This window comes from Hyperolius riggenbachi, chromosome 11 (assembly GCF_040937935.1).
Source record: "Hyperolius riggenbachi isolate aHypRig1 chromosome 11, aHypRig1.pri, whole genome shotgun sequence".
In the NCBI taxonomy this organism is placed as follows: Eukaryota; Metazoa; Chordata; class Amphibia; order Anura; family Hyperoliidae; genus Hyperolius; species Hyperolius riggenbachi.
The window spans coordinates 160,819,648-160,846,520 of NC_090656.1; the positions used below are offsets into that span (position 1 = coordinate 160,819,648).

Below are 26,873 nucleotides of genomic sequence, written 5' to 3' on the forward strand. Positions count from 1 at the left end.
TATAGGTAGCAAGGTATAGGGGCCTGCAGTATAGGTAGCAAGGTATATGGGCCTTCAGTATAGGTAGCAGGGTTTATGGGCCTTCAGTATAGGTAGCAGGGTATATGGGCCTTCAGTATAGGTAGCAGGGTATATGGGCCTTCAGTATAGGTAGCAGGGTATATGGGCCTTCAGTATAGGTAGCAGGGTATATGGGCCTTCAGTATAGGTAGCAGGGTATATGGGCCTTCAGTATAGGTAGCAGGGTATATGGGCCTTCAGTATAGGTAGCAGGGTATATGGGCCTTCAGTATAGGTAGCAGGGTATATGGGCCTTCAGTATAGGTAGCAGGGTATATGGGCCTTCAGTATAGGTAGCAGGGTATATGGGCCTTCAGTATAGGTAGCAGGGTATATGGGCCTTCAGTATAGGTAGCAGGGTATATGGGCCTTCAGTATAGGTAGCAGGATATATGGGCCTTCAGTATAGGTAGCAGCGTATATGTGCCTTCAGTATAGGTAGGTAGCAGGGTATAGAGGCCTTCAGTATCGGTAGCAAGGTACATGTGCCTTCAGTATCGGTAGCAAGGTATAGGGGCCTTCAGTATAGGTAGCACAGTACATGTGCTTTCAGTATTGGTAGGTAACTAGGTATAGGGACCTTCAGTATAGATAGCAGGGTATATGTGCCTTCAGTATAGGTAGCAAGGTAAATGTGCCTTCAGTATAGGTAGGTAGCTAGGTATAGGGGCCTTCAGTATAGGTAGTAAGGTACATGTGCCTTCAGTGTAGGTAGGTAGGTAGGTAAAGGGACCTTCAGTATAGGTAGCAGGGTATAGGGCCTTAAGTATAGGTAGGTATGTAGGTAGGCAGGTATAGGTGCCTTTAGGTAGGTAGGTACGTATAGGGGGCCTGTAGGTAGGTAGGTATTGAGGCCTGTAGGTAGGTATAGTGGCCTGTAGGTAGGTATAGGGGCCTTTAGGTAGGTAGGTATAGGGGCCTTTAGGTAGGTAGGTAGGTAGGTACGTATAGGGGGCCTTTAGGTAGGTATAGGGTGCCTTTAGGTAGGTAGGTATAGCGGCCTGTAGGTAGGTAGGTATAGCGGCCTGTAGGTAGGTAGGTAAGGATAGTGGCCGGTAGGTAGGTAGGTATAGTGGCCTGTAGGTAGGTATAGTTGCCTGTAGGTAGGTAGGTATAGTGTCCGGTAGGTAGGTAGGTAGGTATAGGTGCCTTTAGGTAGGTAGGTATGTATAGGGGGCCTGTAGGTAGGTGGGTAGGTAGGTAGGTATTGAGGCCTGTAGGTAGGTATAGTGGCCTGTAGGTAGGTAGGTAGGTATAGGGGCCTTTAGGTAGGTAGGTAGGTATAGGGGCCTTTAGGTAGGTAGGTAGGTATAGGGGCCTTTAGGTAGGCAGGTATAGGGGCCTTTAGGTAGGTAGGTATAGGGGCCTTTAGGTAGGCATAGGGGCCTGTAGGTATAGGGGCCTGTAGGTAAGTAGGTATAGCGGCCTGTAGGTAGGTAGGGATAGTGGCCTGTAGGTAGGTAGGGATAGCGGCCTGTAGGTAGGTAGGGATAGTGTTAGGTAGGTAGGTAGATAGGTAGAACCCCCCTCCCCCGCCAACGGCCCCCTCCGTCCCCCGTGCCTCCTCCGCTCACCCCTGTATAATAATCTACTCACCTTTCCTGTGGAGCGCAGAGCGGCAGACCTCTTCGTTACTTCCTTGTTCCCTCTAGTGGCCGGACCGGCTCTTACTGATGACGTCATTGTAAGAGCCGGTCACTAGGGGGAACCAGGAAGTCGGCGAGAGGTCTGCCGCTCTGCACTCCGCTATGGATAGGTGAGTGGATTGTAACTATGCGGGCAGGGGGGGCGAGCGGAGGAGGCGCGGGGGGGGTCGGAGGAGGACGAGTGCGAGCGGCGGATGCGCAGCGATGCGGCGTCGGGATTCGGCGGATTCGTATAGTGGAAAATGGCGTCGGGATTCGAATCCACGAATCTCGAATATTTCCTAATATTCGAGGGATTCGTGGATTCGCAGGATTCGTCGTCCCACCCCTAGCTGGTATAACAATGTGCAGTCACACAGGTGCAGTGAAAATGGATGAAGTGACTGCTGGTATAACAAGGTGCAGTCACACAAGTGCAGGGAAAAGGTAGGCAGTGACTGCTGGTATAACAATGTGCTGTCACACAGGTGTAGTGAAAAGGTATACATTGACTGGTATATAGAACAGTGTGCTGTCACACAGATGCAGTGAAAAGGTATGCAGTGACTGCTAGTATAACAATGTGCAGTCACACAAGTGCAGTAAAAAGGTATGCAGTGACTGCTGGTATAACAATGTGCAGTCACACAGGTGTAGTGAAAATGGATGCAGTGACTGCTGGTTTAACAATGTGCAGTCACACAGGTGCAGTGAAAATGGATGCAGTGACTGCTGGTATAACAATGTGCTGTCACACAGGTACCGTGAAAAGGTATACATTGACTGGTATATAGAACAGTGTGCTGTCACACAGATGCAGTGAAAAGGTATGCAGTGACTGCTGGTTTAACAATGTGCAGTCACACAGGTGCAGTGAAAAGGTATGCAGTGACTGCTGGTATAACAATGTGCAGTCACACAGGTGCAGTAAAAGGTATGCAGTGACTGCTAGTATAACAATGTGCAGTCACACAAGTGCAGTAAAAAGGTATGCAGTGACTGCTAGTATAACAATGTGCAGTCAAACAAGTGCAGTAAAAAGGTATGCAGTGACTGCTGGTATAACAATGTGCAGTCACACAGGTGCAGTGAAAAGGGATGCAGTGACTGCTGGTATAACAATGTGCAGTCACACAGGTGCAGTAAAAGGTATGCAGTGACTGCTAGTATAACAATGTGCAGTCACACAAGTGCAGTGAAAAGGTATGCAGTGACTGCTGGTATAACAATGTGCAGTCACACAGGTGCAGTAAAAATAGATGCAGTGACTGCTGGTATACAAAACAGCATGCAGTCACACAGGTGCAGTGAAAAGGTATGCATTGACTGCTGATATAACAATGTGCAGTCACACAGATGCAGTGAAAAGGTATGCAGTGACTGCTGATATAACAATGTGCAGTCACACAGGTGCAGTGAAAAGGTATGCAGTGACTGCTGATATAACAATGTGCAGTCACACAGGTGCAGTGAAAAGGTATGCAGTGATGGCTGGTATAACAATGTGCAGTCACACAGGTGCAGTGAAAAGGTATGCAGTGACTGGTATATAGAACAGTGTGCAGTCACACAGATGCAGTGAAAGGTATGCAGTGACTGCTAGTATAACAATGTGCAGTCAAACAAGTGCAGTGAAAAGGTATGCAGTAACTGCTGGTATAACAATGTGCAGTCCCACAGGTGCTGTGAAAACGGATGCACTGAGTGCTGGTATATAAAACAGCATGCGGTCACACAGATGCAGTGACTGGTATTGTAATACAATGCGCAGCAGTCACGAGGGTGCAGTGAAAAGGTAGGCACTGAATGTGCTGGGCCTGGCACAGTATAGCAATTAGCAAAGGCCAGCTGCGACAAACAGGGCTGTATATAATGCAGTGTCAGTGGGCCACACACACACACACAAAAAAAAAAACATCACAAGAACATTAGCTCTCAAAAGAGCTGTTTTAGGGTGCTTTTCAGGAATAAATATCAGCAAGGAGAAAGCTAACAGACCTCCTAACTATTGCTTTCCCTATCTCTCCAATGTCTTTCCCTTCTCTCACTAATATTAGCAGCAGACAGAGTGAAAAAAATGGCCGACGCTGCTGCCTTTTATAAGGGGGAGGGGGGTTTCCAGGAGGTAGTGCAGCCTGATTGGCTGCCATGTGTGTGCTGACTGTGATGTAGAGGGTCAAAGTTTAGCCCAATGATGTAGTATAGGGGGCGGGTCAAACTCGCATAAAGTTTGCGTCCTAACAGTTCGGGCCATCTCTAGTCCGCACTGCTTCAAAATTATTCTTAGTTTATTGAAAAGTTAAAAGGATATACAGATTAAAAAGAACTGTAGTGCTAGACAGTCTGCTGTTTCAGGCTCCTGCCTTTATTCAAGTTGCCAGTTCTGAAGACAAAGGCCCCAATTCACTAAGATCATGCTAGAGAGAGATAATAAGGTAAGAGAAAACTTACGCAGTGAGAGAGTTATCTTATCTCTTTATTCCTTAAGTTACCTCCTCTGTGGTTAAGTTACCTCCTCTGTAGTTATTTTCACACGCAGTTAATTAACAGCCTGTCTTTAACGTTAGAATTAGTTATTAGAAAATGCTTGGAAAAACAAAGAGAAATCGAGAGCCCGATATGGTGTAGTATTGTTAAGTTGGTTGTGGTTAAAAGCAAAATATTTTAGATATACTCACAAACATGGGTTACCCATAGGCAACCACTTCAAGTGCAGGTGGGGAGTATTAGAACCTGACCCCACTCAGGTTTCTAAGATGTCGCTCTCTGTAGATAGGAAACGGGGTAGCACCCCTCAACTGAGGGTGGACTCAAGATTTCAGCAAGGCTTGGTGTACAGAGGCGCCAGAGTAGAATAAAAACGTTTAAAAACCGTCTAAAAGAGGGGGATATTCAGGTGGACTTACCTCCCTCAAAAATATAAAACTCAATTGAGTCACAATATATCAATATAAAAATGTTTATTGAACTCCACTCAGTGCAACGCGTTTCACAGGTGTGGTCCTGCTTCATCAGGCAACCAGGAGTATAACTAAAAAACAAACAGAAATATATACAAACATAATGACCCATAGAATTAGCTTAAAATAAAGGCGCAGTTTAAAAACATGAGAAGACATGATAAAATTGTAACATTTTTGGTCGCAGTGTAGTAAAAACTCGCTCTGTCTAAAAATTGCATCTAATTGATCATAAAATATGCAAAAGAATCCAAAGTGTACACAAAAGTTAATAAACATCCATAGTTGTCAATTGATATGCTAAAGTTCATCAGCTTCTAGATTAAAGGATAGTCAGTTTAGTAAGTATAACATATATTAATATTTTATGGCCCTAGAGCTTACTTGCAAGAAGAATTACTAACAGTCTAAACTGATATAATAATATTCAGCACCTCAGCAAGAGTGACTTACCTTAATGGGTCTAGATGCAGAAGTGAGCACCTCTGTGTAGATGTGCGAGTGGGCTCTGCTTATATAGGGAGTGTGGTTGCACTAATTGATCCTAATGCACCAATCAAAATCTGCCATGTCAGCAAGGCGTGCCAATTTGGGTGCACCTGGAAGTGGTCATGAGGCAGGAACGCATACATGGACATCAAGGCAGCATGGTGGTATAGTGGTTAGCACTCTCGCCTTGCAAGTGCTGGGTCCCTGGTTTGAATCCCAGCCAAGTCAACAGCTGCAAGGTTTTTTAGTTATATTATATTAAGTCTCATTAATTATAGTAGTAGATGAACTCTGTGAATGGGCAGGATATATATATATGAATAAAGATGTCATATTGCATTATTTGTGAAACTGCTAGTAAACCAATAGATCAGAAGAGTCTATATATTGTTAACAACATTTTTTGTGGTGATCAGATAACAGAGTCACCATCTAGTGGTGAAAGTATATATGATAGCCCAGGTTATGTACAATGCTGGATAAAAATGATACTAAAAGCTCTGAATTTGATACAAGCAACATAAGAATCAAACACAAGTTAAAATGGCAATTCTAAAAATAAATAAAATATTATTAAACAGATAAAATGGGAGGAGATAAGATCATACATTGATTAGGTAAAAGAGAGGACCATTAAAATAGTATAAAATTGTGAGTACTAAAAATCAGGTATTTTATAGAATTAGATGGGGGGTTGGATCAGAAGATTTTCTCAAGAACCTCATTTAACCCCATGGGTACTAAGGTATTCAGAATTTGGATCCAGTACATCTCCCTATGCCGCAATATCTCAAAAGCATTGGTGGTATTAGTGGGTAGGGCTTCTATTAGGGTGATCATGAACAGGTGGGGGTTTTTGAGGTGATGGGTACCAAAGTGGCGAGACACGCTGTGCAGCGCATAGTTGTTGATTATATTTCTCTTGTGTTGCCCAATGCGGCTCCTGGTGGTCTGGGTTGTACGTCCGATATATTGTTACTTACACGGGCATGAAATTAAATAAATTACATTCCTTGTTTCGCATGTTATAGTCTGTTTTATTGTGTACTGGGTATTGGTTGTGAATGATTGGAAAGTGTCTGTTTGTGTAATGAAGGTGCAAGCTTGGCAACGGGGCTTTTTGCAGGTATAAGATCCTGGACGTGAGGGATTGGTAGATTGTCCTGGGGTGTTGGAAAGAGGGTTCTTTAATCTACTTGGGGCCAGTAGGTTTCGGAGATTGGGGGTTCTCCTAAAGGTTAATGTGGGATTCTTGGGAATGGTTTTCACTAGCTAAGGGTCCTGTAGCAGTATTTCCCATCTAGATTTGAGTATGGTTCTGATGGTCTTATGTTGGGAGCTGAATTTTGTAATGAATCTTGGAAAGAGGGCGAAGGAGGTGGTTGCTTGAGTGGGTTGTGATGTGGGTGGTGGGTTGGGGATGGTGGCTCTGTTTTTGGCATCTCTGATTAGTTTACGTGGATATTGGCGTTCTCTGAATTTTTCTGTGAGTGTTTTTGATTGTTCATTGTAATCTTTCCTATCTGTGCAGTTGCGAAAAATTCGTCTGTATTGGCTAAATGGAGTGTTGGTGGTCCAGGGGCGGTGGTGATGACTGTCAAAATGAATGTAATTATTAGCGTCGACTTTCTTGAAGTGTGTTTTGGTCTTGATGATATTTGAATCGGTGAACAGGATGAGATCGAGGTATTCAATGGAAGTGTGGCTGTATTGGGAGGTGAATTGTAGTCCTGCTGGGTTTATATTCAAAAATTCTACAAACTGGGTTATGAGTGATGGATCGCCTTGCCAAATGAATATCAGGTCATCAATGTATCGATGGTAGAAGATTATATTGGAGGAGAAGGGGTTGTTATGGGTGAATTTTAAATACTCTAAATAGCCCATTGCTAGATTGGCATAGGAGGGTGCGAAAGAACTTCCCATGGCGTACCTGTTTGTTGATGATAAAATTTATCTGAAAAAGCAAAAGTATTGTGTTTCAATATGAACTCAGCACAACCTATCAAAAAGGCTTGTTGTGCAGTTGGCATGTTGGGGTTGCTCCTTAAAAAGAATTCTAGTGCTGTAAGTCCAAAGGGGTGCGGTATGTTGGTATATAATGAGGTTACATCGCAAGTCAACAATATGTAGTCTGATTGCCAGTTAATATCTTTCAGTAGATAGATGAGATGTTGTGAATCTTTTAAGTATGAGGGAAGGGTCTGTACGTGGGTTTGTAGGTGTTTGTCTATGAACCGAGATAAATTACTGGTGACTGATTCTATTCCGGAGATGATCGGTCGACCTGGTGGTTTGTTGAGTGTTTTGTGGATTTTAGGTAAGTAATAGAAAAACGGTATCTTGGGGTGTTCTTTTATTATATAAGCAGAGCCTACTCGCACATCTACACAGAGGTGCTCACTTCTGCATCTAGACCCATTGAGGTAAGTCACTCTTGCTGAGGTGCTGAATATTATTATATCAGTTTAGACTGTTAGTAATTCTTCTTGCAAGTAAGCTCTAGGGCCATAAAATATTAATATATGTTATACTTACTAAACTGACTATCCTTTAATCTAGAAGCTGATGAACTTTAGCATATCAATTGACAACTATGGATGTTTATTAACTTTTGTGTACACTTTGGATTCTTTTGCATATTTTATGATCAATTAGATGCAATTTTTAGACAGAGCGAGTTTTTACTACACTGCGACCAAAAATGTTACAATTTTATCATGTCTTCTGATGTTTTTAAACTGTGCCTTTATTTTAAGCTAATTCTATGGGTCATTATGTTTGTATATATTTCTGTTTGTTTTATAGTTATACTCCTGTTTGCCCGATGAAGCAGGACCACACCTGCGAAACGCGTTGCACTAAGTGGAGTTCAATAAACATTTTTGTATTGATATATTGTGACTCAATTGAGTTTCATATTTTTGAGGGAGGTAAGTCCACCTGAACATCCCCCTCTTTTAGACGGTTTTTAAATAAATTTAATTTAGTTATTAGAAAAGGTTATTTTAAGGATTGAAGAGTTAACTTTAGGTTTGCCTGAGGTAAAATGTTTCCTGAATACTACATGCCTTATCACCATGGTGATGACGCTAGAAACTTTATTAAAGACAGGGGATAAGCTTAGTGAAATGAGGCCAAAGTTTAATTCACACATATGTATATACACCACATCATCCAATCAGGAAAAGGCTGTAAATTAGTGGACCTGATGAGGAACTGCTACTTAATATGCAACCCCCCCCCCTCCCCCCATGTCCACAAACCATCTGCTATTGGTCAACAGAGTTAAAAAATAAAAGTCTTAATATGACACATAGAAATGTAGTGGGCGGTTATGTGTAAAACTCTTCATTTGACGCAGTTTGTGCTGATTGGTCGGCGGGCGCTCTAGATTTCTTTACTAGCGGCAAGAGATTAGATATACGCGATCGCTGGGATACAGACTTATGTTTGTTTGTGTGGCCACTGAATCCTCGTTCACATTGCGATTCACTTGCGTGTCCATCTGCATTGGCCTTTTTTAGAGATTTTTTTTTCCCTCTTCCGACGCTTGGGAGGGCTATATGGTTTTGTTAAAAGTGCTTTTCTGAGCATTTTTTTTAATTCACTCCCTGACACAAGTCAGGAAGTGAACTCTTTGACCCAGAAAATAATAAATACAACGTATTTATTCTTAACTCTCATGCAGTCACTGCACAAAGCGATTTTGTGAGCGTCTTACGTTTTTTCTATAGCTGCGCCTCAAAAATAACCCATGCACCACTTATCTGAGCAGATTGGAAACAAACCATTCAGATGTGAACTTTGTCATAGACAATCATTGCACAAGCGCTTTCAGGGTGAATTTGAAAATTTCCAGCGTTTAAAAAATCTCAAAAATGTCCCTAGTGTGAATGAGCCCTTACTCTTGACATTTCCGATCTGGTAACACAAAGTTGATGTGTATGGCGACATTTCTATGTGTCATATTAAGACTTTTTCTGTACCACATTGCACTGCTTATATTAGGTGTTCAACCGTCCTCAAAGCTGTGGTCTCCTTTCTGAGGATTACTCAGCATCTGTAATCCAAAATTTATACAGCAATAATGTCACGTTAAATGTTATTTATGATAGCATTATTGTTTATATTTGTCTAAAATTGTTCTTAAATATTGGAAAAGCTACATTCAGTAAAAGGCTTTGCAGGAATGTCTAATGGTTCATACAACACTCTCTCCCCATTTTCTCTTTTTTTTCCCCCAGGTGCGTTTTTAATTCCATACACACTATTCCTAATAATTGCTGGAATGCCACTGTTCTACATGGAGTTAGCTCTTGGACAATATAATAGAGAAGGAGCAGCCACAGTGTGGAAGATTTGTCCCTGTTTCAAAGGCAAGTGATCAAGTTCATGCTAAAAACAGAAATAAAAAAATGTCAGATGGATTGTCTGGAATTTCAAGGTCAGTCATATATTTTGTTAATTGTAATTAAAATTAATTTCCAAATAAAAAATGAATAAAGAGTGAATTATGATGCACTCAGAAACCAGGCAATACCTGGCTTATATAGGGCTTCAGGAAACGGCTTCTCAGCCAATTAAAGGCACATACTGTGGAACTGTTGCTCCAGCATAAATATAGCAACGGTGGAAAACCATTTAATCTCTTTAATTGTAAAAAAAAACATAGGTATGGTTAGTTTCCAAATAACACGTGATGCTTTGGGCCAATAAACAGGTTACCGTAATTGTACAAACCTTTATCTCATGAAAATTAAGGGTAGGAACAAGCTAGGCAGAATCGCATATGCGTTTTTCATAGCACATAGATCCTCAGAATCTGTGTTGTGTCACATCAATACTAATGTTTTCGCAGAGATTCATTTCTCACTTTTACTATTCTCCCAACACTGCCATCAGCCTCTTAAATTCTTTCCATATGCTCCTATATCAGAGCACCCCGCTACAACGAGCTGAGGCTGTGGCTATGTCATGGCTATCAAGTCAACTGGTCTACAAGTCTTAACTGATCAACCATCTCATTGTCACAATCGACCATCTTATTGTCACAATTGGACTTAGTTACATAGTTACATAGTTATTTCAGTTGAAAAAAGACATAAGTCCATCGAGTTCAAACAGAGAACAAAGTACAACACCAGCCTGCTCCCTCACATATCCCTGTATGTCTTAATGTTTTTAAAGTTCTTACACTTTTATGCTGAATGCAAAGTGCTGCACCAGTTGTTCTCCGTTGTTACTGCATGCTTGTGCACCAGCACCTATCCACCTGTATATGTCTTCTTCTTAAGCTATGTATTGTGCCAAACCCAATTCCGGACATAACCCTGTCATGCTTGGCAAATTAAATGACTCTAAATGACTCTGATTCTGAATCTGAACACACAGTCATGCAACAATAGCATATGTTCATTACACAATGATAACAGCAGGGCTGGTTCTAGCTACTAGAGATGGCCCGAACGGTTTGCCGGCGAACGGTTCCCGGCAAACTTCCAAGGTGCGGAGAACCACAAACTTTTGCGGAAGTTTGATTCACCCCCATAGTGCATCATTAGGCTCAACTTTGACCCTCTACATAACAGTCAGCAGGCACATTGTAGCCAATCAGGCTACACTCCATCCTGGAGCCCCACCCCCCTTATAAAAGGCAGGCAGCATCAGACATTGGACTCACTCGTGTGCCTGCAGTAATTAGAGAAGGGAGAGGTTGCTGCAGAGACGTTAGGGAAAGCTTGCTCCTTGCTGATTCTTATTGATAAAAAAGCACCCCTCAACAGCTCTTTTGAGAGCTAATGTTGTTCTTGTGATCCATTTTTTTTTTGTGTTCTACTGACACTTGCATATACAGCCCTATCAGTCAGTGGCAGCTGGCCTTTGGCACCTTAATTCCTACTGTGCCACTGCCCAGCCCAGCACATTCAGCGACTACCTGTGTGTGGGACAGGCAGCTGCACATTTGTAATCCCAATTACTGCACCTGTTCACTGTTCAGTCCACCTACCTACCTACATGCATTGTTAATACCAACAGTCATTGCACCTGTTCACGGTACGTGTGTGTGTGTGTGAGACAGGTGCACATTTGTAATACCCAGCAGCACTGCATATACCTACCTGTTGTTCAGTGCACCCACCTACCTATGTGAGCACACGCAGTGTGCTAATTAATACCGCCAGTCACTGTACCTGTTCACGGTACGTGTGTGTGACAGGTGCACATTTGTAATACCCATCACTGCATATACCTACCTGTTATTCAGTGCACCCACCTACCTATGTGAGCGCATGCAGTGTGATATACCACTCCGTGCATACCTGTTAACTGCACCTGTGTGACTGCACATTGTATTAGGCAAGTCAGTGCATACCTTTCACTTCATCCCCCCGATATGGACAAAACAGGTAGAGGCAGAGGAAGACCCAGAGGAGGTCGTGCTGATGTGATTTCGTGCGGCCCTGGACCAGTGCTCAGAAGAAGGCACGTCCCATCAACTCCCAACATTTTTTAGTGTGTCTGCCTTAGATCAGAGCAATGCCATCTGTTCTCTCTGCCTCCAAAAATTGAGCCGAGGAAAGGCTAACATCCACGTAGGGACAACTGCCTTACAAAGGCACATGGAGAAAAGGCACAAACTGCAATGGGAAGAGCACCAGAGGAAAAGCAGCACACAAAAGAAAAGCCACCCTCCTTCTCCTCTTCCTACTTCAGGTGCAGCATCTTCAGCCGCTTTCTTCCTTTGCACCTTCACAATCACAGCCACCCTCCTCCACTCCACCTCTCTCCTCGAGCGGTTCCTGCTCCTCTGCCCACAGCAGCAGTCAGGTGTCCATGAGAGAAATGTTTGAGCGGAAGAAGCCAATGTCTGCCAGTCACCCCCTTGCCCGGCATCTGACAGCTGGCTTGGCAAAACTGTTAGCTCGCCAGCTGGACTCTGAGGCCTTCCGTAAATTTGTGGCCATTGGGACACCACAGTGGAAGATACCAGGCCGCAATTATTTCTCTAAAAAGGCGATACCCAAACTGTACCATGAAGTTGAGAGGCAAGTGGTGTCATCTCTGGCACACAGCGTTGGGTCAAGGGTCCATCTGACCACGGATGTCTGGTCTGCCAAGCACGGTCAGGGCAGGTACATTACTTACACAGCCCATTGGGTCAACCTGGTGACCGCTGACAAGCAGAGAGTACGTGGCTGTGCAGCGGACCTACTTGTGACACCTCCACGGCTTGCAGGCAGGCCTGCTGCCACCTCCTCCTGCTAGATCCTCTTCGCTGTCGTCCTCCTCCTTGGCTGGGTGGCAGCGCAACTCTACTGGTGCTGCGATCTCCTCTCCAGCTACACAGCCCCAGCTCCCCAGGGCCTATGCTGCATGCCAGGTACGATGGTGTCACTCCATCTTAGACATGTCTTGCCTCAAAGAGGAGAGTCACACTGGAGCAGCTCTCCTGGCTGCTCTGAACAAACAGGTTGATCAGTGGCTGACCCCGCACCAACTGGAGATCGGCAACGTGGTGTGTGACAATAGCAGCAATCTCATTTCGGCTTTGAATTTGAGAAAGTTGACACATGTACCCTGCATGTCACATGTGCTCAATCTCGTAATACAGAGATTTGTTTCTAAGTACCCAGGCTTACAGGATGTTCGAAAGCAGTCCAGGAAGGTGTGTGGGCATATTCAGGTGGTCTTACACGACCATGGCACGCTTTGCCGATATTCAGCGGAGAAACAACTTGCTAGTGAGACGCTTGATTTGCAATAGCTCGACTCGCTGGAATTCAACCCTACTGATGTTCGACCGCCTGCTACAACAGGAGAAAGCCGTCAAACAGTATCTCTGCAACTACAGTCAAAGGACACAGTCTGGGTAGATGGGGATTTTCTGGCCAAAGTACAGGACACTGATGCGAAATGCCTGCGGGCTCATGCGTCCGTTTGAGGAGGTGACAAACCTGGTGAGTTGCAGTGAAGCCGCCATCAGCGACTTGATCCCATATGCCTTCTTCCTGGAGCGTGCCGTGTGTAGAGTGGTGGATCAAGCTGTGGAGGAGCGTGAACAGGAACAGGAACGGGAGGAAGAGTTGTGGTATCAATTCTCAGCAGAAGCAGATGATTCCTCAACACCTGCGGCAGCACAGAGGGGGGAAGAGGAGGAGGAGCAGGAAGAGTCGTGTGGGGAAGAGGAGTCAGATGATGAGGAAGGTGTTGTTTTGGAGGGGGAGAATGAGGCAAAAGAACAACCGCAGCAGGTGTCACAGGGGGCTTGTGCTGCTCAACTTTCCTGTGGTATTGTTCGTGGCTGGGGGAGGAGGAGAACTTAGCTGACATCATTGAGGAAGAGCAAGAGGAGATGGATAGTACATCTGCATCCAACTTTGTGCAGATGGCATCTTTCATGCTGTCCAGCCTGTTGAGGGACCCCCATATAAAAAAACTCAAGGGGAATGAGCTGTACTGGGTGGCCACGCTACTAGACCCTCGGTATAGGCACAAAGTGGTAGAGATGTTTCCAAATCACCAGAAGGCAGAAAGAATGCAGCACTTGCAGAACAAGCTGGCAACTATTCTTTACAATGCGTTTAAGGGTGATATCACAGCACAACGCAATAAAGGTACCACTGCCAGTAATCCATCTCCCATGTCCACACAGGCAAGGACAGGACGCTCCAGCGATCTCATGGTGATGTCAGACATGCGGACATTCTTTAGTCCAACGCCTCGCCTTAGCGCTTCTGGATCTACCCTCCACCAATGCCTCGACTGGCATGTAGCCGACTACCTGGCCTTAAGTGTGGATGTAGACACTGTGAGCAGCGATGAACCCTTGGACTACTGGGTGCGCAGGCTTGACCTGTGGCCAGAGCTGTCACAATTTGCCATCCAACTTCTGTCTTGCCCTGCCTCAAGCGTCCTGTCAGAAAATACCTTTAGCACAGCTGGAGGCATTGTCACTGAGAAGAGAAGTCGCCTAAGTCACAAAAGTGTTCAGTGCCTCACCTTTATCAAAATGAATGAGGCATGGATCCCGGAGGGCTACTGCCCACCGGCAGACTAAGTCAGTCCCCGCACACAGCATCTCTGCCTGCAGGACGCTTGACTGCCTTCTCTGCCACCACCAACTGGGTTCAGGACACCAGGCGGATTCCTGAATTTTTAAGGCCGCTGCTAGCAGCGGCCGCTATAATAATTTCTCTGGTGCGTGTACATGCCTGCCTAATTTTTCTGGCTGCACTGCAGCTGCAACAACAAAACAAAAGGCATATACATGTGTCAATTCCCCTTCTGGATCGTTACCTTGCCACGGTGAAGGGGCTATCACAATGAAGCAATGACCGACGGCGATATGAGTGTCTCGGGGGGGGGGGGGGGGCAACCCAAGATAAATAAGGTTGTTGCTTCATTGTGGACAGACCAAATTTAATCAGCTGGACCGTCACTGTTGTTTTATCATTGAGCTACCACAGCCCGACGACCATATGGGCTTGAAAACCGCCAAGGCCTGCACTCTCGCCATGGTGCGCAAAAGTCCAGCATGGCCGTCACTACACAAACAGCTGTTTGTGGTGTGTTACACAGTGAGTTTGGTGTGTCAGTGTGAAGCAATACTCTAATTACACTCCCTGATTGATGTATGCATTATGTTTTAAAGCACTTTAGGCCTGCAATTTAGCATTCAATGTAATTTCTGCCCTAAAACACCCTTTTAAGTACCTCTTACCCATTTCCACAAAGAGTTAAGTGAAATGAAAACAACGAGAAAATTCCTTTATTAATCTTAATTAACATAAATACTTACCTGTACCTTTAAAAAAAGTTTCCACGCCAATATGCTCGGAAAGGTCCCACGCCAATAACCTCTAATCTTGTGAGCTTCATCTTGATTGAAGATCAAAGATGCACAGCACACAGCTCTAGCTATATACTATATAGGCAGGCATGTACACGCACCAGAAAAAGCAGTATAGCGGCCGCTGCTAGCAGCGGCCTTAAAAATTCAGGAATCCACCTGAAGTCCTGGACCCTGTTGGTGGTGGTGGAGAAGGCAGTCAATCCGCCTGCAGGCAGAGGTGCTGTGTGGGGAGCGACTTAGTCTTGGGGCAGGCAGTCACACGGCGTGCAGGCAGAGATACTGTGTGTGGGGACTGACTTCGGGCGGGACTGACTTAGTCTTCATCGCTGCTCACAGTGTCTACATCCACACTTAAGGCCAGGTAGTTGGCTACCTGCCGGTCCAGGCGTTGGTGGAGGGTGGATCCGGAAGGGCTAAGGTAAGGCGTTGGACTAAAAAATGTCCGCATGTCCGACATCATCATGAGATCGCTGGAGCGTCCTGTCCTTGCCTGCGTGGACATGAGAGAAGGATTACTGGCAGTGGTACCTTTATTGCGTTGTGCTGTGACATCACCCGTAGATGCATTGTAAAGCATAATTGCCAGCTTGTTCTGCAAGTGCTGCATCCTTTCTGCCTTCTGGTGATTTGGTAACATGTCTGCCACTTTGTGCCTATATCGAGGGTCTAGTAGCGTGGCCACCCAGTACAGCTCATTCCTCTTGAGTTTTTTTTATACGGAGGTCCCTCAACAGGCTGGACAGCATGAAAGACACCATCTGCACAAAGTTGGATCCAGACGTACTATCCATCTCCTCTTGCTCTTCCTCAGTGACGTCAGGTAAGTCCTCCTCCTCCCCCCAGCCATGAACAATACCACGGAAACGTTGAGCAGCACAAGCCTCCTGCGACGCCTGCTGCGGTTGTTCTTCTGCCACCGCCTCCTCCTCCTCCAAAGAAACACCTTCCTCATCATCCGAGTATGACGCCTCTTCCCCACACGAATCTTCCTCCTCCTCCCCCCTCTGTGCTGCCGCAGGTGTTGAGGAAACATCTGGTTCTGATGAGAATTGATTCCACAATGCTTCCTCCTGTAACTGTTCCTGTTCATGCTCCTCCACAGCTTGATCCACCACTCTACGCACGGCACGCTCCAGGAAGTAAGCGTATGGGATCAAGTCGTTGATGGCGCCTTCACTGCGACTCACCAGGTTGGTCACCTCCTCACTCAAACGGCCGCATGAGCCTGCATGCATTTCGCATGAGTGTCCAGTTGTTTGGCCAGAACATCCCCATCTCCCCAGAGTGTGTCCTTCTACTGTAGTTGTAGAGGTACTGGGTGACGGCTTTCTCCTGTTCTAGCAGGCGAGAGAACATAAGGAGGCTCGAATTCCAGCGAGTCCGGCTATCGCAAATCAGGCATCTCACAGCAAGTTGTTTCTCCACTGAATATCGGCAAAGTGTGCCATGGCCATGTAAAACCACCTGAAATGCCCACACAACTTCCTAGCCTTCTTCAGGACGTCCTGTACGCCTGGGTACTTTTACACAAATCTTTGAGTGACTAGATTCAGCACATGTGCAATGCAGGGTACATGTGTCAGCTTTCCCAAATTCAAAGCGGAAATGAGATTGCTGCCGTTGGTGTAACTTGCTTAGCGCCTTTATCTTGTTGTAACAATAATGGCTGTGCATCAGTGATTTCACCACCAAATAACTCCTGTGAAGTGTCAAATGCAGCGGATGTGGTGCTTGTAGTAGCGCTGGTGGCTGCGGAAGATGAAGTGTTCTGTGTTAAATAGTCAACCACGTCCTGACAATCTTGGGAGTTGAAGGGTCGTGCCTTCTTTTGAGCACTGTACTTTGGTTCAGGGCCAAATGAAATCACATCAGCACGACCTCACACAGACCTGCCGGGTGGCCTTCCTCTGGGTCTGCCTCTACCTCTGCCTCTACCTGTTTTATCCATTTTGTCCATATCGGGGGGATGCACTGACTTGACTAATACAATGTGCAGTCACACAGGTATGCACGGAGTGGTATATTACACTGCATGCACTCACATAGGTAGGTGGGTGCACTGAAATTCAAACTGTATTACAAATGTGCACCTGTCTCACACAAATGTACCGTGAACAGGTACAGTGACTGGTGGTATTAAATATCACACTGTGTGCGCTCACGTAGGTAGGTGGGTGCACTGAAGTGAACAACAGGTAGGTATATGCAGTGATGGGTATTATAATGTGCACCTGGCACAGTAGTAATTATACCACCAAGGGGCCAAAGGCCAGCTGCGACTGACTGACAGGGCTGTATATAATAAAAGTGGGCCACAAAAAAAAATTTAGATCACAAGAAAAAGATTAGCTCGCAAAATAGCTGTTGATGGGTGCTTTTTTTTTAGCAATAAGAATCAGCAAGGAGCAAACTAACAAGCCTACAAGAGCCTAACTAAGCTTTCCCTATAGGTCTCTGCACAGCAGTTCTCCCTTCTCTAATTACTGCGAGCACACGAGTGAGTGAAAAGCCTGACGCTGCCTGCCTTTTGTAAGGGGGGGGGGGGCTCCAGGAGGGAGTGTAGCCTGGTTGGCTACAATGTGCCTGCTGACTGTGATGTAGAGGGTCAAAGTTGACCCTAATGATGCCCTATGGGGGCGAATTGAACTTCCAGAAAAGTTTGTGGTTCTCCGCGAACGCGAACCACGGAAGTTCGCCGGGAACCGTTCGCCGGCGAACCGCTCAGGCCATCTCTACTCATGAACAGAGATTTTTTACACAGGAGTGTTTTATAGTTTTAAAAGGTTGTATTTAAATGGTTGTATTTAAATGTAGGAAAGCATTTATGTAGTCTAGGCCAAAGATCTAATTCAATTTCTCACTGACTTGTCACTTTTCCTTAAAATAAATAAATAAGTAAATATATAAACAGTGCTTGCTTCTGGAAAAATAAGCACTACAGAAATATATTAGACTTATTAAACATTGGCCTTGAGTCACAAAGTGGTGCTACCTGTTAGCACGCCTGTGAAAACCCCCTTAGCACGTCTAAACGAGCTTTTCGCGCGTAAAACTTAACGCGCGCAAAACTTTATGCGCGTAAAACTTTAAGCGCGCACTGCACAGAGCGCAGGGCATTCCGCGCGAAGTGCCCATTAAAGTCTATGGGACTGATTGAGCAAACCGGTGCTAACCTACTTAGCACCCTGGTTAGTGCGCCTAAAGACTTTAGACGTGCTAAGTAGGTTAGCACCGCTTTGTGAATCAAGCCTATTATCTGTTGAGTGTTTTTTTCAGCAGCTAAACGGTAGAAAACCAGATATCTCAGTGATGGTAAATGCCTCAAAAATGTATATTTTCACTCATCTTTTTCCGACATTGTGAATGAATGTGTCACTTCAGTGGTTGTATTATGGTTCTGAACCAAGCGTGATTAAACAAAAGGTGGCAATGACAAGGACCACATAGGTGAAGGCCTTGGCAAACACTAAGAAAACTGTGTTAAAAACCTAAGCAAATTTTGGAAGCTAGTTTTTTATTCCAATGTTGCTGATGATTTATCAGACTAGACCAAAGTCAACTAGCACATAAATTGATTATTTGTCCAAAGTAGCCAATTATACTGTAATTCTTTTAACACTTAAAATCATAGTCTATGATTAAGGACTTGAAGTCCGAAACATGTTAGTCAAGTGTTTTACCTGTAACTGGATATGTCCTGAATAAAAGTACATTGGAGAGGAGACATCAAAGAAGACTGTATGCAGTGCTCCAAATTGTCTTTTGTTAATGTAGTATTTTTTTCTTATGGTTATTATTTTATTTTTTCCTCCAGGTGTTGGATATACTGTCATATTAATAGCATTGTATGTTGGGTTCTACTATAACGTCATCATTGCTTGGTCATTATATTATCTGGCAGCCTCCTTTACCTCTGCACTTCCTTGGACAACATGTGACAATATGTGGAATACTAAAGAATGCACTGACCCAAATCGTCTCAATTTGTCTTTTATTGGAAATGGAACACAGTACTCAAAGTACAGATCAACTCCTGCAGCACAGTTTTATGAGTAAGTTTTTTTTTTTTAATCAATGTTTTGTATTTTCTTAAGGTGTTCACTAATTAATACAATATAGATTGTACAATCCTAAGAAATCTATGTAGTAGAAATGTAAACTAAGTGAATTAACTTTGAATGGATACTTTAGGTAATCCCTTATCATACATTTGAAAAAGTTGCAAGCTAATTTAGGCGCAACGTTAAAAAACCAAATTACTAGCAATATCAGTAATTAACAATTTAAGCACAATGTTAAATAATAAAAACAATAACAAAAACAGTAAATAACAATTTAATTGCGGTATTACTTTATATTTACAGATGGTGCCTAACCCTAAGACCCCCCTGGTGGTGCCTAACCCTAAAACCACCCTGGTGGTGCCTAACCCTAAGACCCGCCTGGTGGTGCCTAACCCTAAGACCCCCCTAGTGGTGCCTAACCTTAACAACCCCCCTGATCCCCACTAACAATAATACGATACATTTCAATTTTATTGCAGCCTCCCACTAAATAGCGTAAAGACTTTCTATATTACGATAAATAACAATTGTGCCCACAAATATCGATAAATAACAATTGCGTCCAATTTTGGCAAAAAGTTTTTCAACTCCTCCTGTCCCTCGTATTACATAGCAGTGGTAAGATTGTACAGGCAAGCATGTATTCAAAAAGGAAGAAGGCTGAGTAAATAGGACTCATAAAAGATCAGTTAGGGAACTTAAATGTGGAAAAACAAGCTAATGCTGAAATTTTTAATTCATGCCATTACTATGGTGATGGATTGTTGACAGTCTACCTTATTCAGCATGAATTACCTAAAGCCTCATCTACACGGTACAATTTTCCATCAGATCGGATCTATTCGACGGATCTATTAAATAATTTTCAACCGGTCCAATCAGATTGCAATAGATTTTGCAATAGATTTTGGGTACTTATCAATGCAAAATCTATCGCAAAATTGATCTGAAACAATTTGGACATCTACACACGATGCAATTTCTTATCAGATCACCGGTCGATCTGATGGAAAATTTTACTGTGTAGATGAGGCTACTGGCCAATTTTACCACTGCCACGTAGTTTGAGGGCTAACAGACTTTGCATACTATGAACAGACTGTGTAGGTATGCTCTCATACTACATGCAATTGGCCAGTCATTTACAGATTAAAATTGGATGTGTGTACAGACCTTAACAAAGTAAGGTGTGAAGGTATGCTTAGATAAAATTAAGATAGATAAGGCACCTGACACACATCCACATCCGAGTACTAAAGGAGTTAAATTCAGTTATCAAGAGGCTATTTTATATAAAGGCGCGTACACACGCCATACTTTAAGCAAACAACGGGTCTGTCAGACCCTCCCACTGGGTGGACGTTCTGCCGACATTAGGACGTGTGTACACACTGTCGGCAGACTGATAAGACTGTCTTATTAGTCTGCCGACAGCGTGTACACACATACTTCTGTCGGCAGAATGTCCGCCCAGTGGGAGGGTCTGATGGACCCGTCATTTGCTAAAGTATGGCATGTGTACATACTTTTATTCTATGATTGTCTTTTAAGCGGGTCAGTTCCCTATGACTCACATACAGGAGAAAAGGTAAGAAACTATAGACCTGCAACATCTATTGTGTGTAAACTGTTTGAAGGTATTCTAAGGGCCGCTATTCAAAACTTTATAGCACAGAATAATCATCAGCATGGGTTTACTAAAGCCAGGTCTTGTCTCACCAAAATGCTCAGCTTTTGTTAAGTGGTGAATGCAAATTTTTATTCTAGGAAAGCTATACATGAAGTGTACTTGGACTTTTCAAAGGATTTTAATACTGTTCTCCACAATAGCCTGTTGCAGAAGATGAGCATACAGGGACTAGGAGAAAATGTGTGCATATGTATAGAAAACTGGTTAAGGGACAGAAGGCAAAGAGTGGTGATGAATAAGTCATGTTCAAAATGAGAAACTGTTAGCAGTGGGGCCCTGAAAGGATCAGTACTAGGTCCAATCCTTTTCAATTTATTTATTAATGATCTATAAGATAGAATACAGAGTAATGTTGCCATCCTTGCAAATGATATACACTAAGCAGAATAGTGACATTTTAAAACAGGATATGAACACCATGGCTATGTGGGCACACAGATGGCAGTTTAAATTTAATGTAGATAAATGTAAGGCCATGCACCTTGGACATGCCAATGGTAAAGCACCATATAATTTATATAACATACAGCTGGGAACATCAGATTTGGAGGACTTAGGATAACTAGCTGATAAGTTAAAAAAAACGTATTCAAAGTCAAGCAGCAGCAGCTAAAGCAAATAAAATTCTGGGATGCAAAAAATGGCAAATGAAATCATGAGATGCTGGTATACTACTCCCTCTGTATAAATCACTTGTTAGGCCGCTTTTGGAGTATGGGATACAGTTTTAGGCACCACACTATAGGAAGGACATTGACATACTAGAACAAGTACAAAGGCTGGCAACTAAATTAATCAATGATGTGGTGACCCGCGTACATGCAAAAAGGGCGTCGGGAAAAAAGGGCGCGTGGTGTAAACGATAAGCGGTAATAGCGTTTATAAAAATATTGTGTAGTATTTTGTTAACAATAATGTTTTGCAAATTAAAAAACATTTAATAATGTGTATGAAATCGCAAGTTGTGAAAACGATAATCTTCCCTGTTTTAAAATTGAAACTTATAATTACATAGTTACATAGTTACATAGTTATTTTGGTTGAAAAAAGACATACGTCCATCGAGTTCAACCAGTACAAAGTACAACACCAGCCTGCTCCCTCACATATCCCTGTTGATCCAGATAAAGGTGAAAAACCCTTACAAGGCATGGTCCAATTAGCCCCAAAAGGGAAAAATTCCTTCCCGACTCCAGATGGCAATCAGATAAAATCCCTGGATCAACATCATTAGGCATTACCTAGTAATTGTAGCCATGGATGTCTTTCAACGCAAGGAAAGCATCTAAGCCCCCTTTAAATGCAGGTATAGAGTTTGCCATAACGACTTCCTGTGGCAATGCATTCCAAATCTTAATCACTCTTACTGTAAAGAACCCTTTCCTAAATAAATGGCTAAAACGTTTTTCCTCCATGCGCAGATCATGTCCTCTAGTCCTTTGAGAAGGCCTAGGGACAAAAAGCTCATCCGCCAAGCTATTATATTGCCCTCTGATGTATTTATACATGTTAATTAGATCTCCTCTAAGGTGTCTTTTCTCTAGACTAAATAAACCCAGTTTATCTAACCTTTCTTGGTAAGCGAGACCTTCCATCCCACGTATCAATTTTGTTGCTCGTCTCTGCACCTGCTCTAAAACTGCAATATCTTTTTTGTAATGTGGTGCCCAGAACTGAATTCCATATTCCAGATGTGGCCTTACTAAAGAGTTAAACAGGGGCAATAATATGCTAGCATCTCGAGTTTTTATTTCCCTTTTAATGCATCTCAAAAGTTTGTTAGCTTTAACTGCAGCGGCTTGGCATTGAGTACGATTATTTAACTTGTTGTCAATGAGTACTCCTAAGTCCTTCTCCAAGTTTGATGTCCCCAACTGTATCCCATTTATTTTGTATGGTGCTAGACCATTGGTACGACCAAAATGCATGACTTTACATTTGTCAACGTTGAATTTCATCTGCCATGTATGTGCTCATATAGCCATCCTATCCAGATCCTGTTGCAATATGACACTATCTTCCTAAGAGTTGATGATTCTGCACAATTTTGTATCATCTGCAAAAATAGCAACATTGCTCACTACTGCATCTACTAGGTCATTAATAAATAAATTGAAGAGCACTGGACCCAGTACAGACCCCTGTGGGACCCCACTGCTAACAGTCTCCCATTTTGAGTACGATCTATTGACCACAACTCTTTGTTTTCTGTCCATTAGCCAGTTCCCTATCCATGCACACAGACTCTTCCCCAGTCCTTGCATCCTCAACTTTTGCACCAGACTTTTGTGGGGAACAGTGTCGAAGGCCTTTGCAAAGTCCAAGTATATCACATCTACAGCATTCCCAATATCCATATTAGCATTCACTACCTCATAAAAGCTGAGCATGTTAGTCAAACAGGACCTGTCTTTAGTAAACCCATGTTGATGCTGAGAAATAAGATTATGTTCTACTATGAAGTCATGTATAGTATCTCTTAGTAACCCCTCAAATAGTTTGCATAGAACTGATGTTAAGCTTACAGGTCTATAATTTCCTGGATCTGATTTTTTGCCCTTCTTAAATAATCGGGAAACGTGGGCTGTACGCCAATCCACTGGGACTCTGCCAGTTGCAAGAGAGTCACAAAAGATAAGATAAAGGGGTTTATCTATAACTAAACTTAATTCCCTCAGGACCCGAGGATGCATGCCATCCGGGCCAGGTGCCTTGTCTATTTTTAATTTATTTAGTCTTGCCTTCACTTCTTCCTGCGTTAAATATTTAATATTACAGTTAGAAGATTGAGACTCTTCTGCCTCTGTAATTTGCAACAGTGCTGTTTCCTTTGTGAAGACAGAAGCAAAGAAAGCATTTAATAACTCTGCCTTACCTTGGTCATCCACCATTGAGTTCCCACCCTCATCCTTTAGGAGTCCTATACAGTCAACCTTTCTTTTTTTAGAGTTGATGTACTTGTAAAACTTTTTTCGGTTAGATTTGATATCCCTAGCGATTTGATTTTCAGCTTCGATCTTTGCCACCCTAATTTCTTTTTTACAATTTTTATTGCACTCCTTATAATTGCTTAGTGCAGCCTCGGTCCCCTCCTGTTTTAGGACCTTATAGGAATTCCTTTTCCTCTTCATTTTATCCCTAACCTTTCTATTCATCCATAGAGGCCTTTTTTTATTCCTAGACATTTTGTTTCCATAGTTTTAGTGGTCCCGTTGCCCCGTGGCCTATCAGTCACCAGATCAAACGTTATCATGTTGTGATCACTATTTCCCAAAGGTTCTTAAACCTGCACATTTAATACATTATCTGGTCTATTAGAAATGATCAGATCCAGTAACGCATTCCCCCTAGTTGGCACCGTTACCATTTGAGTCTTGTAATTGTCCTGTAGTGCTGCCAGAAATCTGCTGCTTTTACCAGAATGGGTAGCCTCAATACCCCAGTCAATGTCTGGAAAGTTGAAGTCGCCCGTAACTATGACCTCACTTTTACTTGCAGCTTTTTCAATCTGCTGTAGTAATCGCAGTTCTGCAGCTTCATTAATAAGGGGTGGTCTGTAGCATACCCCAATAAGCAATTGGCAACTTTTATTTCCACCATGAATATTTACCCAAACGTACTCCACATCTTCGCAATCTTCTTCCATCTCATCGTTGAGGACAGCTGTAAAATAATTCTTCACAAAGAGACAAACCCCTCCACCTTTTTTCCCTGTTATATCCCTCCTAAACACATTGTATCCTTTTAAATTAGCTATCCAGTCATGGCTTTCATCCATCCATGTCTCGGTTATTCCCACAATGTCATAGCCTTTGTCATTCAGAATGAACTCTAGTTCGTCTATTTTATTTGCAAGGCTCCGAGCATTGGTTACCATGCACTTTATATTTTTACCACCGCATTTACCAATTTTGTTTACATGAAATGGGCTACTTGAAGTTTTACCAACCTCCTTAATCTTTATACTGTCCCCACCCCCTCTCCACCCCCTCTCCACCCCCTCTCCACCCCCTCTCCACCCCCCATAATGTTAGGCTCCCACTGTCTTTTTACCTTATCTTGTCTACATATTGAGACTTTATCCTCCCGCCTTCCCCCAGATCCTAGTTTAAAATCTCCTCCAACCTTTTAGCCATCTTCTCCCCCAATGCAGCTGCACCCTCCCCATTAAGGTGCAGCCCATCCCTGCTGTAGAACCTGTAGCCAACTGCAAAGTCTGCCCAGTTCTCCAGGAACTCAAACCCTTCCTTCCTACACCAATTTCTCAGCCACTTATTTAACTCCCTAAGCTCCCTCTGTCTCTCAGATGTAGCACGTGGCACTGGCAGTATTTCAGAGAACACCACCTTGGAGGTCCTTGCTTTAAGTTTATCTCCAAGTACCTGAAAATCATTTTTGAGGACCTTCCATCTCCCACTAACTTTGTCATTGGTACCAATGTGTACCATGACAGCTGGGTCTTCTCCAGCCCCACCCAATAAACTGTCAATTCTTTCCGCTACAAGCCGAACCCGAGCACTCGGGAGGCAACAGACTGTACGGCATTCACGGTTTCTTCGACAGATTACCCTATCTGTGCGCCTAATAATTGAATCCCCTACCACCAGTACCTGTCTAGCCTTAGCTGCACTCCTATTCCCTTTCTCGTTACAGCAGTCTGCCCCTTGGTTGCTAAGGAGCACATCCTGCTGCAGCATTGCTACTCCTGAATCATCCTCCCCAATATTACGCAAACAAGCATACTTATTAGTGAGGGACAACTCGGGACTAGCCTTCCTGCCACTTTTTCCCCTACCCCTTCTAACTGTGACCCAACTAGCAGCTACCTCTGCCTCTTGCTCCGGCTTTACTCCACCCACCTCATCTTCACCGGTTCCATCCAGTGTCTGGATCGTGAGATCCAAGCTCATCTCCATGTTGTGTATGCGTCTCAGTGTTGCGAGATGCTTATTTATTTATTTACGTTTGTTAAAAAACGATAATATATGTATAATCGTTATAACTGTATAATATTGTGAATAACCCTCATTTATCGTTTCTTCATGTAATAAAATCTGAAAATATTGTTCATAATAACTGTTGTGAAACATTGGTAAATATTGTTAACATTTTACCACAACTAAACCTAACCCTACTCTCACACAGAACCCTCCCTCTGCCTATCCCTAACCCTTAGACCCACCTGGTGGTGCCTAACCCTAATACCCCCCTGGTAAAGCCTATCCCTAAGACATCCCTGGTGGTGCCTGTCAGGAACCGGCCCGCGGCACGCCTGCGTATACGGTTCCCGACTGCGGGTTTGACCAGACTGAGAGGGGAAGCAGCCTTAGTCAAGCTAAAACAAGGCTGGGACCCCTCAGAACACCTCTCACTGCCACCACTAGCGGTTCGCTAGACACTTCCACTCTGCTGTCGAGTCCTCAGCGCGCACTCCGCGTTTTCTTATTTGGGTCAGCTTTGCGCTTAGGCCAAATACGGGAATGCCACGCACCCACACACACACACAGTTGCAATCTTACACTGTCGTGAAGCAAAGACCCACTAACAGTCGTTCCGAATGATACTGTTAGCCACTCTGCTGTCGCTACTCGCACTGGCGTTGTTCGTACGTTGGGTCAGCTGCGCGCTTAGGCCAACGTATGACAAACGCCCCCACACACAATGCAATTACAATTTCATACGGTAGTGTTGCTCAAGCGCAGTGGTGCTCAGCAGAGCTCGAATATTCGAGTAGCTCGAATATTCGAGCTCTTTTTCAGCTATTCGAGCTCGGTATTCGAGCTCCGAATAGCTGGAGCTATTCGAATGGGCTATCCGAGTACACTCGAATAGCCCATTCACTATTCGAGCTATTCGAGCAACCCGGCGCTATTCGAGCTCGGTACCGAGCTCGAATAGCGTCATAGCCCAGATTGATGTCCTTAGAGCCAATCAGAGGGCTCCCAGGCCCTCTGACGGCAGCCAATCACAGAGGGGGACCCTGGCCAGCCCCTACCCTATAAATAGCGGCCGCCATGTTCCGTTTCTCCATGCTTGCCTGAGACTTGTACAGAGAGAGAGTTGCTCCTTTGTGCTTTGGCTTAGCAAGTGCTCTATTGTGATCATTTACCTAGCGTTTTTGCTCACCTA

At 43.8% G+C, this 26,873-nt stretch overlaps 1 protein-coding gene across 1 annotated transcript in view; it reads left to right on the forward strand.

Moving 5' to 3' along the window:
• SLC6A2 (solute carrier family 6 member 2) overlaps positions 1-26,873 on the forward strand; it is a 444,356-nt gene that overhangs the window by 82,063 nt on the left and 335,420 nt on the right. Inside the window, exons 2-3 of the mRNA XM_068261624.1 lie at positions 9,382-9,513; positions 18,805-19,042. Of these exons, the coding sequence (XP_068117725.1) occupies positions 9,382-9,513; positions 18,805-19,042 (370 nt within the window). The remainder of the gene's footprint in view (positions 1-9,381; positions 9,514-18,804; positions 19,043-26,873) is intronic.